At 40.3% G+C, this 13,642-nt stretch overlaps 2 protein-coding genes across 2 annotated transcripts; both read right to left on the bottom strand.

The window, feature by feature from the left end:
• Nucleotides 1-140: 140 nt before the first annotated feature.
• Nucleotides 141-3,731, bottom strand: LOC127872620 (uncharacterized). The gene has a single exon (XM_052415949.1). It carries the CDS (start codon nt 3,729-3,731, stop codon nt 141-143), a length of 3,591 nt encoding a protein of 1,196 aa, XP_052271909.1.
• A 288-nt stretch (nt 3,732-4,019) lies between these two features.
• LOC127872619 (uncharacterized) lies at nt 4,020-5,204 on the bottom strand. Its single transcript, XM_052415948.1, has one exon. It carries the CDS (start codon nt 5,202-5,204, stop codon nt 4,020-4,022), a length of 1,185 nt encoding a protein of 394 aa, XP_052271908.1.
• Nucleotides 5,205-13,642: the final 8,438 nt, after the last annotated feature.

The following is a 13,642-nucleotide window of genomic DNA, read 5'->3' as shown; positions in this document are numbered from 1 at the left end:
CAATTTACCGAGATGTAAACAGTCGTTAAACTGCTGGACTACTGACATCCTCAGTCGAGAGCCACCGATCACTGAATGTTTCGACCCATTAATCTCGATACATTCTCCTGGTGGTGGGTCCGCAGGGGTTGATCAATCCCCTACGTGTCAGTAGACGGCTGCCAGCTCCTCTCTTCTCTCCTCAGCCAAAGCCATCTCGATGCTCTCTCCGCTGCATCCCCAAGTCTGTTGACCGCTCGCTTTCTGTCTCTTCCTGTCAGGCCAAGTGCAGTGAAAAGTCTCAAGAGAGACTTTGACGGAAAGCCTCGGACGCCGACCTCCACTGGGAATAGCCACATGTGCCACCCCTTCTCCTTGCATTCCCTCTGCAGATCAGCATATTTTGCTGTTTTCCTCTCCATCGCCTCATCACAGCGCGACTCCCAAGGAACTGTGAGTTCAACCATCACCAGACACATGTCCTTTGCCGACCAGATCACCATGTCGGGGCGTTGTGTTGTCTGGACTACACTTGGGAAAACCAGCCTGCGTTTCAGGTCAACAGCCATCTCCCATGACTGCGCACGATCTAGGATCGATGCTGCTTGCGCCTGCTGCTTCTTGATGGTTTCCCCTTCCTTTACAAACTGCATCTTTCTGGTCTCTTTCACAGTCCTCTTCTTTCGCCTCTCCCTTTCCACTATGTCTGCCAGTTCTTGGAGGACCTTGTCGTGTCTCCACCTGTATCTTCCTTGTGTAAGGGCTGTCTGGCAAGATGATAGTGTATGTTCTAGCGTGCCTATCTTTCCGCAAAGTGGGCAGGTTGGGTCGTCACGTTTTCCCCATCTGTGCAGGTTTGCTGGTGAAGGTAGCAGGTCGTAGACTGACCTGAGCAGGAAACTGATGCGCAGAGGTTCGCTACGCCAGATATCCGCCCATGTCATCTTCTTTCCTGTAGTCTGCCACTTTGTCCAAGCACCCTGGCACCCCATTGCCACTGCCCTTATGCCTCGATCTTCTTCTTCGGCCAGACGTACCTCTGCCTGGACCATCTCCCTCCTTGTCCTACTGTCCGCCTTCTTCCAACTCCTCGTCTCCGCAGAGCCCAGACCTTGTGTTCCCACTGCCGTTGTTCCCACAATGTCTTTGTGTCGCAGGCGGCTCTCGGCTTGCGCTACAGCCTGGCTAGCGGACCACTTTCTTCCCGTCCTGGTCTCAACACCTGCTCTACGGACCATGTCATCCATTGAATCCTTCAGCGTCATGACAAGTCTGGCCTTTGCCACCTTGTACTCCTCCACCAACGAACTCAATGGGAGCTGTAGTTGATTTGATCGTCCATAGAGTCCAATGTTGCTGAAGCTGGGTGGTACGCCAAGCCACTTTCGCAAATGCCTACTAATGGTTCTCTCCAGTCCTTCCACCACTGTTGTTGCCACCTCATAAAGCATCAGTGGCCACATCAGTCGTGGGAGAAGTCCATTCTGGAATAACCAGGCCTTGAATTTGCCAGGTAGTCCGCTTTTGTCAATCTGCTTCAGCCCTTCAGTGAGCTGGTTCTTGATGCGCTTGATGTTGTTCCCATCTTGGAGTGTAGCATCATACCACTTCCCAAGGCATTTAATGGGGCTGTCCATTATCGATGGTATGTCCTCACCTTGCACTGTCAGATTGAATTTCTTGGTTGGTTGGCCTTTCCTGATAACAAGTGCTCTGGACTTTCTGGGTTTGAACCTCATTTTGGACCAAGTTGCTGCCTCTTCTAGGGCCGAAAGCATCCACCTTGCTTGGATGTGGGTCTTTGCTGTCAGAGTGAGGTCATCCATGAATTCCTTAACTGGAGGTAAGTAGATTCCTGATGCTGCTTTTTGACCACGTGTCTCTCTCTTCGCCGCATTGATGATGAGGTTCATACCCATCACAAACAGGACCACAGAGATTGTGCATCCTGTGACAATGCCTTTCTCAAAGCTTTGCCATGCTGTTGTCTTGTCTCCCACAGCAAAGCGTAGCTTAATGCCTCTGTAGTAGTCTTTTACCAGGTTACAAACGTGTTCTGGTACATGATACTGCTCAAGTGCCTTCTCAATCAACTTGTGGGGTATTGATCCATAAGCGTTGTCAAGGTCTAGCCACACTACAGTCAGGTCATAATGGTTCACTCGTGCCTCCCTGATCACTTGGCTGAGAACACTGGTATGCTCGACGCAGCCTGAAAATCCGGGAACTCCACCCTTCTGAATTGACGTATCAACGTAGTTGTTGTCAGTAAGGAACGTTGTCAGTCGCTTGGCTAGGACTGCAAAGAATATCTTCCCCTCTACGTTGAGCAGAGAAATGGTCCGGAACTGACCAATATCCTTCGAGTCCTTCTCCTTTGGGGCGAATATTCCCTCCGCTCTCTTCCAGCAATCCGGGATTTTGCCCTTTCTCCAAATAACTCTAAGTAGGGTCCATAGTTTCCGAAGAATGCCAGGGCACATCTTATAGACACGATAAGGAATGCCATTCGGGCCTGGGGCTGAGCCTGTCCTCGCTTTCTTCACTACGTGCTGTACCTCAGACAATGATGGCTCCTTTGTGTCCAAAGGAGTTTCTGGTGGGTCTTCTGGTTCTAGCCTTGAACAGTCACCCAGTGGAACCTCCCGTGAAGGATCACTGTGGACATTGCGTAAGTGCTGTTCTATGTCCTCCATACTGCTCTCTAATGTTCCTGATCGTTCGTTGTCAAGGATGTCTTTGGAGAACTGGTATGGATTCTGGATGAATCTAGCTCTCTGTTTCTCCCTCTTCCTTTTCCTCTGTCTTGTTTGCTCAGCCTTGTTGAGAGTGCTCAGTTTCTCTCGTAAAATGCTTCGTAACTGTTGGAGTCCTACTTTCTCTTCTTCCTTGGCTTTTCTATACTGCCTCTTTACACTTGTAAGCTCCTTTCTGGTCTGTTTGATTAGCCTCTGTCTTCTGCTGATGATTGGGGCTGGCTTCTCTGGCTTCTTCTCAGCCAAGCCAAACCTCTCTTTGCTTACAGTATAGATGAGGCCCGTCATTGCTCTTATCTTTCGGTCAGCTGGACCCTGGAGGGTTGTTTCCAGTATAGCGGAGACGTCTCGATCTAGCTCCTGCCACGCTCGCCGGTCTGTCGTCTTGGGCCATGCTATTCGCGGGCGCCTCTTCTCATCATCTCCCGGAGCTGTTTGTACTTGTGGTGCTGGTTCTGCATGTGCTGGAGTGTCATCCTCCAGTGGGGGAAGCAGATCAAGAAGAGGGTCATGGTCGTCCTCTTCCTGCTGCCTGCCCTCGGTGTTTGAAACCAGATTCTCAGAAGCGTAGAGGTTCCTAGTTCTATGGGATTCTTCCCGACTTGGATCCTCCAACGTCTCACCAGGTGTACCACCTGAGCGTTGCGTCTGGGTGTCTGATTTCCCACAATCAGTCCTGGCTTGATGTATCCGCAGTCCCCTTAGATTCTTGCAGATCTTGTCACATTTGCCACACTTCACTACTGCTACTTCTCCGGTCAATGTCCGTTGTACAAGCCTAGTCGTCATCGGTGTATCCGTCCTTATGAGTCTCTCATCCTCCCCCCCCTCTCGGAAGACTCTGGGGGTATTCTTCTGTGTGTCAGTCTGTAGCTGATTTTGTGGTTGTTCCTTCACAGGAACTGCATTCAGGGCTGCCAACCCGTCGTGCCCTTCCCAGGCTTTCCTTGTGGTCATCTGTCTTTCCAGCGTCACCGTTCTATTCTCGGTTGTCATCCAGTCTTTCCTAGAAGTCACTGGTAAACCAGATGTGGAATGAGATGTAAACAGTCGTTAAACTGCTGGACTACTGACATCCTCAGTCGAGAGCCACCGATCACTGAATGTTTCGACCCATTAATCTCGATACATTCTCCTGGTGGTGGGTCCGCAGGGGTTGATCAATCCCCTACGTGTCAGTAGACGGCTGCCAGCTCCTCTCTTCTCTCCTCAGCCAAAGCCATCTCGATGCTCTCTCCGCTGCATCCCCAAGTCTGTTGACCGCTCGCTTTCTGTCTCTTCCTGTCAGGCCAAGTGCAGTGAAAAGTCTCCAGAGAGACTTTGACGGAAAGCCTCGGACGCCGACCTCCACTGGGAATAGCCACGTGTGCCACCCCTTCTCCTTGCATTCCCTCTGCAGATCAGCATATTTTGCTGTTTCCTCTCCATCGCCTCATCACAGCGCGACTCCCAAGGAACTGTGAGTTCAACCATCACCAGACACATGTCCTTTGCCGACCAGATCACCATGTCGGGGCGTTGTGTTGTCTGGACCACACTTGGGAAAACCAGCCTGCGTTTCAGGTCAACAGCCATCTCCCATGACTGCGCACGATCTAGGATCGATGCTGCTTGCGCCTGCTGCTTCTTGATGGTTTCCCCTTCCTTTACAAACTGCATCTTTCTGGTCTCTTTCACAGTCCTCTTCTTTCGCCTCTCCCTTTCCACTATGTTTGCCAGTTCTTGGAGGACCTTGTCGTGTCTCCACCTGTATCTTCCTTGTGTAATGGCTGTCTGGCAAGATGATAGTGTATGTTCTAGCGTGCCTATCTTTCCGCAAAGTGGGCAGGTTGGGTCGTCACGTTTTCCCCATCTGTGCAGGTTTGCTGGTGAAGGTAGCAGGTCGTAGACTGACCTGAGCAGGAAACTGATGCGCAGAGGTTCGCTACGCCAGATATCCGCCCATGTCATCTTCTTTCCTGTAGTCTGCCACTTTGTCCAAGCACCCTGGCACCCCATTGCCACTGCCCTTATGCCTCGATCTTCTTCTTCGGCCAGACGTACCTCTGCCTGGACCATCTCCCTCCTTGTCCTACTGTCCGCCTTCTTCCAACTCCTCGTCTCCGCAGAGCCCAGACCTTGTGTTCCCACTGCCGTTGTTCCCACAATGTCTTTGTGTCGCAGGCGGCTCTCGGCTTGCGCTACAGCCTGGCTAGCGGACCACTTTCTTCCCGTCCTGGTCTCAACACCTGCTCTTCGGACCATGTCATCCCTTGAATCCTTCAGCGTCATGACAAGTCTGGCCTTTGCCACCTTGTACTCCTCCACCAACGAACTCAATGGGAGCTGTAGTTGATTTGATCGTCCATAGAGTCCAATGTTGCTGAAGCTGGGTGGTACGCCAAGCCACTTTCGCAAATGCCTACTAATGGTTCTCTCCAGTCCTTCCACCACTGTTGTTGCCACCTCATAAAGCATCAGTGGCAACATCAGTCGTGGGAGAAGTCCATTCTGGAATAACCAGGCCTTGAATTTGCCAGGTGGTCCGCTCTAAATCCAATCTGCTTTAAAATGAAATCAAACATGAAGTTAGAAAGATCCTACATACCATCCAAAGCCAGGATATCGAGGCATTTAATAATGAAATACCACGAGAATAGCCGATACTATAGGGGTTAAGTATACGATGTTGATGCCACAATGTGCCCGTGCAATAAAGGAAAAAGAAGTTGGAACAAAGATCTGTGAATCAACAGTATTTTAACTTAGTGAATGAATCTCTGGTTGACAATGTAAGATTTGTCAATCTCGCGGAAAGCATGAAATAGCTATACTAATTGTCAAGTGTATGTACATTACTCATTTCCGTTTTACTATTCTAAACGAAACCAGTGATGTTCGTGAAGGACCACCGCAGCCAAAAATGTACACATGAAATACCACAAACATGCGATCGAACACTGTGGTCCGCGGAATTTCGCGGTGAAACTACTCGACGTTATCTAGATTACAATGCATGAAAACTTCAATGTCAACTTTCTATAGAATGAACATGTTTATTAAGCAATTGCATGTTTGACATAAAGACATGAATCACAAGTTTGATCTGTTTTAAATATAAGAATACAAAGCAATCGTTATTTAGGTCCCTCCCCACAAAAAACATTAAAAAAAAACAAAACAAAACAAAAACAAAACAATAACACAAAACTACAAAAACGAGAACTCTTTTTTTTTATTGAAAATGTATAAAAAAGCACCGTACTTCAGTTTTTAAAACGCAATTAGACCTACATTTTATGTCAAATCCTGGAGATTTAAAGACGGTTGGGAAATTTTAAAACTAAAATCCATAAGAACGTTATATATTCAAATATTTTCAATGGACGATGAACATATTTCAACCACGATGTTTATGTACATTTAAGTTACGCTATCAAAAGCAGAATAATGATTTGATTTTGCTTACATTAATTGCTTTAGAATGTTTCATTTGTCTGATAGACAACCATAATAAGATAAGCAAGTGATTACATGTTAAATTATTTTGTTTGCAAATCGTACATGGTTTGACTCGTAAGAAGACTTTTTGGCAGTTTGGAGAAATTTCAAACTGGTAAGGAATTGAAGCACATGTGTTTTCTTAAAGTGTAATCATCTTTTTGACAGGGTAGTGCATTTGCATGTTAGACCGACATAACACAAGTGTCCATGTAGTATTAACAGTGTGCAGTATCAACGGGTTTTTCAAAGGTTTACACACGGGCTGGAAGAATGTTAACACACCGTTAAAAACTTTATTTTTGCAAATATGTCAAGTTATTGAAATAAGTTTGCAAAAATCTTTAGTGAATAAAAGACAGTTTTCTTGCAGATTTTACCGATATTTTATTATTGAAAAATAAAACCTTGAATACGTCTTAAATCGGTGCCAAAATTTAACGTCGCGTGCTGCATCTCTGTATACACGAATGCAGTATTGATCGACTCTTTGGCCAAGAACAAAGGCTAATTAAATAAAGTAATTCTGGTGTATTTCACATTGCCATTAGCAGAATAAATAACTGTCTTTTATGCACTAGTTACATTTCTTTAAAAAAATGTTTCAACAAAGATATTTGAAATAAACACCACTTACCGTTAAAGTCTAACCGTCATCCCCAAATAGTCAGGTGATTCTTCACCCTGATTAAATAAATTACAATGTACACGATGTTCACATAAAGCGTTTAAGACAGTAAGCATTTTCTTTATTCATATTTTGTTTTAAAACAGAAAGATTTGTATATAAATGTACATGACCCTGCTAGCGGATCTTAAAAAAATAAATAGCCCCGATCCACATCGTTAGCGTCGCGATACCAGGACGACCAGCTGTTTTGTCGATGTCTAATACATCCCCGCGGTAACCCCGATTCCAGAAGGCCCTTTTTAGCATAGTCAGCACGAAAATCGCTGTTACGAGCTATACCGTACGTATGAGAGTGGCTATATGATTTCGTGTGTGTGTTGGTCAGAGCTTGTCCCGACTGTAAATTCATCGTTCAATAATAAAAACTGAAAATAGATGTTCACCGTATCACTACGGTGTGAGGCGCGTAAGACCAGTTTCACTTAATCGAAAGCCAATGTTACACCAAGAGGTCAAAGATAAAATGCCTGCACAAAACGTTTTTTCCGCATTGTCACTTCGTCATTCACAATGCAAGTTTAGGACAACTTGCCATTAATGTCCAAATGTTCAACAAAGGCGGTCTTTCGCGTATAAGGTCCTATATGAAAGGTTGAGATCCCACTTTAGGATCAAATGTCCATGCAAGTTTGACAGATGACAGGTTGTCCTGACTTTCACTTCAGTAATCGCCCATACGTAGGTATCGGCACATGCGTCAACAAATTAAATATCATAGTTTCTGCTATAGTTGTTCAAACTTCAACTTCTTTTTTGTGTTTGCGGTCATTGTATGACCAAGTTCCATAACTCTTACCTGCATTTTAGGCAAAGTATACCCCCTTTTGTACGAAGAAAAGCATGTCTTACGTTTTCTTTCAGCTACGCCACACTTTCTGGTATATATCCACTGCAGATACTGAAACACAACTATATACAAATATCTCTAGATCTATGGTCTTAAACAATGGTCACTGACCATGACCTATAACTGTGACCAGTATTTTAGCAGGCGTTTGCGCCTTTTGTACTGATAAAAGTCAGAATACCTGTGGATACAAAATGAAATTCATGTATGGTTGGTTTGTAGCAAGTATATCATATATCTGTAATAACTAAACATATTCAATATTAATTTCATAAACCTCTTCGTTATCATGATGGTAGATCAATGACCAAGGCTCATATCTCTAACATGTCATTTAGATTTTTTATCCCTTTTCGTGGCAATAGCTCGTGTTGGTTAACGGTTGCGTGCATCTTCTCTATATTTTTATAACTGCTGCATATGTTCAATTTTAAATCAATGAACGAGAATTTCTTAGTGGTCGCTGAGTAAGGGCTTTTTAAATTGCAATATAGAAGAATTTTTATCCTTTGTAAAAAAATAGGTTAAGGTTTGTTTCGCTGATACATTAATTTGCATTGACCAAGCGTGATGAAACATCGAATATGGCAGCCTGCATGAAGACCGTGTATGTTTGACCATTGGTCATCGCCAAGGTTACAGTTGCTTAAAATTGCACGTAATTTAATACTGGCATGATGAATTAACCCAAATTAAGACATGTTGTTTCTATTCTCGCTGACTGCTTCACCGCCTATTAGGGGGCTTGCTTTGGACCTATTGTGAGACATATTTTATCATTTCACATACACAACGTTTGTAATTTGCATAAACGATCATGGGTTTATCATATTACATGCACTTAATCATATGTGTATGGAAACATTCTGTAAGCTGACGAAAGCAAATGCGTATTAGGAAAATGGGTCGACCCGAGTTTAATTAGCTTGAACTGTTTGCTTTTTATTATTGGTATAATGTGGTAAAATTAATCCAGTCATTAAAAGCATTTAAAGTTAAGGGAAGTTAAAGGAAGTATTTAAATTCATCTCCTAGTGACTTTATAAAGGTCTAGAATAACTTGGTGGATTGTGTTGTATGAGCATTTTAACATATAAATTATATAACTCAGTAGAATATGATTTCCGGTTTTATTATTGACTATTGAATCATACTAATTTTCAAATCTCCCAAATCATTTTGATAACGTTTGAAACAACACATATGTCTAAAGAAACAAATCAGCTTGATTTCGGGCGTCGGTATTAACTCAATTTCAGACAATTCTACTATAACTTCTGGTACTTACCGGCCTCGCATTTGTTTATTCGAGGCTCTCTCAACGTTTGTATTTAATGAACTAAAATCTGTTAAAGGGGCCTTTTCACAGATTTTGGCATGTAATAAAGTAAGTAATTAAATGCTGTATATTGATAAATGTCAACATTGCATCTAAAAAGCTCCAGTAAAAAAATGGAGAATACAATTTAAAAATAAAATAAAAAGAGTGACCCCAACAGGACTCGAACCACTGACCCCTGGAGTACTGGAGTAAAAGTCTACCATGTAGACCACTCGGCCATCCGTACTCATACAATGAAGGATGTATTTTATACTGAATATAAGTAATCCTTGTGGTTTCACAAAATATAACGACAACAACAGAACTCTCCAAATTAGCCAATCGTTTCGCGTTGCAACGCTTTATAATTTTCAGGTTTTGAATTCGTCAAAAGATGCGTATGATTGCTATTTTAGAGCATGGTAAATGTTCAGTATTACAGTTTCCTCACAAATATCATAACTAAAACGAAATTTTGCAAATCTGAAACAACTTTTTTTAATTTTGTAAATTTACCAAAACGTGAAACGACCCCTTTAATATGTGGTTCGTGTTCAACAGATCCACTTAACAACGAGTGTTCATAAACAAACGTATACTACATAATAATAATAATTCAAACGGACAATTTAAATACGGATGTTTATATCGGAAATGTAAATATATTGCTTAATAGACATTCGTTGTTAAAACACCGGTTTTCATTAGGTGGGAAACCAGTATTTATAAACCCTTGCATAAGCGTTGAAACGGGGATTATTATACCCAATCCAATTTTGTTATTTAGCTTACTTTTATCAAAAGATATTGTGTCTTTGGGAGTGCATGCGTAAGAGAGGAATGTGGGCTGTCCGTTCATTAGTCTGTCAGGGTTTCTGTTCTTACAGACGCATGACCGTTAACTGTTTGTAAAATGAATTACATGAACCAGGCTGTGCCGTCATTCAATCGACCATATTATATAATTTCCATTGTAGTCTATGCACTCTGCGCTATGCATCTAAAATAGAATAGTTTATTACCAATCACGGATCTTTTAGGCATGTACATACCGTAAAGGTATCGTACAACAATAGCATTCACTATTCATTACGTTTATTGTCCCAATATTGCTACCTTAAATATGACTCAAAACTGATTTTTAAGTTAAAAAACCCCCACAACAACACAGTAACAAAATACAATTTACACTCTGTAGTAAATGTTTGAAATAAACAGAGATTCACACAGTAACATGTTCAGAGTCTACTCATTCCCAATCAGGCAATACTTCAGACGCAAAATAACTAAAAGATGAGGAATGAAAGCAGAAAGCTTTAAGAAGATGGCGAGTGATAGAGTTCTGTCTAAGTAATACAGTAAAACGTCATGCCGATCGTGTGATGAAAACATAACAAAGCTGTGCGGCAGTCGCACATTGTCAACTAAATGACCGCCGAGCAAGAAATGCTATTCTCGAGCTGAAACTGCGCTATATGTTTCCCGATAGTTAACTCAGTGATCCATAGGAATTTATTGGACACATTTTACGATTCAGGGCAGGGGTAATACATAATACGATGTTAAAAGAGGTATATACACAACTTAAAGCCAAAGCTGGAAAAAAATCGAATCATGAGAAAACCTGCCTTTATGACATCGCGATGTAAACGAGTTTATTCAAGTTATTCAGCCGCAAAGTTAACAAAATATCCATCGTCTTCTAATAGGAATGTTTAAAGTTATTGTACCAGACCTTGACTTGTACAATAACAAAATTACTAATACATTTCGCATTTCATAGTTGCAATTCAGATTTTGATTCTGGTTCATAAATGACATTGTTAGGAGGTATTCTTGAAACATACTTCATTGTTTTTATGTTCAGTGTACACAATTTCAGTAATATTGTTTTTATTGAGAATAAAAAAAAAAAACTAGTTCACGTACCTACAAATGTGCAAAATAAAAAATACCAAATACGTCATTGAACAATCTGACACTTTTTTTTATTACCGACGTCAAACATATAGCTGACGCGATTCTTCAAAAACAAATATATCGGTAAATATATGTTACGACTGCATTCATTTTTTCGGGATATGTTAAGCAAAATTAAAATCACATATCATACCGTTAAGGCGTTTTTTTCATGACACACTCATATATATTGAGTGGTTTAAGTAACGCACAAGATAACTCAATATTTCACTAGGTCATTATCGCAAACTTCAAATAAGCCTAATGGTGCAATAGAAATCAATAACGATAATGTAGTTTGGCATCGTCAAAACAACCCGATTTTCAGATCGACAACATTTCGGTATTCGATTAACAAGAGAACGACAGTTCCTCCGCATGTTCTGAAATATTAACTTCTACCGTTTAACACGATCGTTAGTAATTAAGGAGCAAATTCTCCTGACAAAATCGTTGGCATCGTTCCGCTTCTCACCGTCTCATTCGGTTTTGTATAGAGGTGTTAACCGTAATGTAACATGCAGTTCTGCTAATACATGCCGGACATTTGTATGAGTGCATGGCAAGGCTCCATTCATTTGAGTTTATTTATTATATTGCACTGTGCGTTTTCGATTGATTTGCATATCGCAGTTTACAATGACGGTTGGGTTATTCACCTACAAAAATATTCGACAACATAATTTAATAAAACACATTTTTAAATGATAAAACCTAAACATATAATTTGAGCTGAACTGAGATGAGCTGGTTGTAATCCACAAGCATTTCCGACTCAATCATCGCAAATAATGAAACACATTAATACATATGTTCATACGTGTATGTTGATGTATTTTTCAATAATAATTATTTAGTAGATTGTTATATTGGTCCTATCGAATTTTCATTCAAATGAATTATTTAAAAGTAGAATTATATTTTGTGCATAAGTGTAATAATCCAAAACTCTTCGTCATATTATTTGCAACTGATAAGTTGTTTGCCTAAACAGCGTTTAAACGAAAGCACAGGTATAGATACGTACCTTATTAAATGTTCAATATTTCACAAACACATTCATGATTGGCATTTATTTTTTTTTATTGTATGTTCACATTGATAAAACATATGTGATAAAAATGATAATGAGTCCTATAAAATTCCAAATCGAAAAACAGACAGTTACTATGTTTCCAAAATAGTATTTCGACAAAAAGATAAATATAGTTGTGACAAATGTTTATTCACTGATTTAGTATGTCGTTGGAAAGAAATCTCTTTACACTTGTATTACTTTTCTCTTATGAAGAGTTCTGTGACCAACCGTTTCTCGAGCAGTTGTTTAAAAATATAACATGGCTTACTTGCAATATTGAATTGAATAGCGCTGAAATATATATATATATAATTATCCAGAAAAACACTAAATGATCGTATATGATGATCTATAGAGGCAAACAAACGGTTTGCAAAAGGAAGATAACCCGTTTATTTATGCTTTATAATATTATACAATTTCAAATATATGAAGCGCACAAAGGAATTAGATATACTTAAATGAGCACCAAACAATAGAAAAAAACATATTTCAATACACTAGACAAATAAGCTGTAAGTGAGATCACAAAAAACATATCGAACCTGAGGTGCATGTAATACAATTATTGAATTTCAAAAAAGAAGATTAAAACGCTAGCAAATAAATCAGAAATGTTGTCACAATTCAATTCAAGACATAACATAAACAAACACATATTGTCAAATAAATCTTTAGGAATACATATAACTTTATCTTGCTATACATTATTAGATTAGATGGATACGATAACCTCAACATATTATTATGGTAAAACTGATTATATCTAAGAACACAATAGTTTTTCATCATAGTTTGTTTTGGAATAACCACGTTCCGTAGTATAACAATGAAACTCCAGCTGCTGGAGCAGTATTGAATTTTCATTAAAACAATTAATTGGTCCTTTTTTTAAGGCAAGTGACCGATTGCCCAAACAGTACAAAACAGCAGTCAAGTCTAAACTATCGTATGTAAAGTGTAATAACCTGTCAACTGTATGTACGTTGTAATTAAATAACCGGTGCGGAAAAGTGATACCAGTCATCCATATCTTGTGTTATCCGATATTTAACTTTGATATAATTTGGTTTTTTTTCCGATTCTAACACGATTATGTTTCCTCAGCTCACGAGTAACATATTTGTCTATTTAGTATAACCCGTCATTTTAGAAAACAAAATCTTCGTCTTTTTAAATAACTTCATCTACAGATAACACGGTCTTGAAATTTTCGCGTTTGTTTTTAAATACAATAATATATCTAGAATGCATCGTAATATATTTTGGTTTAAATAGGGTATGCTTGAACTTAAGGTGGATACCGATTTTGATAGAGCGCGTGAAAGTGCGTGTATTTTTATTGTACTTGGAATTACATGTATTCAGAACTACATTTATGATATACACTTTATAAATACCATATACATAAACAGATCTTAAACACATATTACGTAAAACCAGTTATACAATTTAAGATTAGGCGTATTGAGAATTAGAATTCGATCGGCGTATAATGTGGAATATGCCAAATATTACAAAATTTAGCGTT

Source organism: Dreissena polymorpha, chromosome 3 (assembly GCF_020536995.1).
Source record: "Dreissena polymorpha isolate Duluth1 chromosome 3, UMN_Dpol_1.0, whole genome shotgun sequence".
Classification (NCBI taxonomy): Eukaryota; Metazoa; Mollusca; class Bivalvia; order Myida; family Dreissenidae; genus Dreissena; species Dreissena polymorpha.
This window is presented reverse-complemented; position numbering and strand designations above follow the sequence as displayed.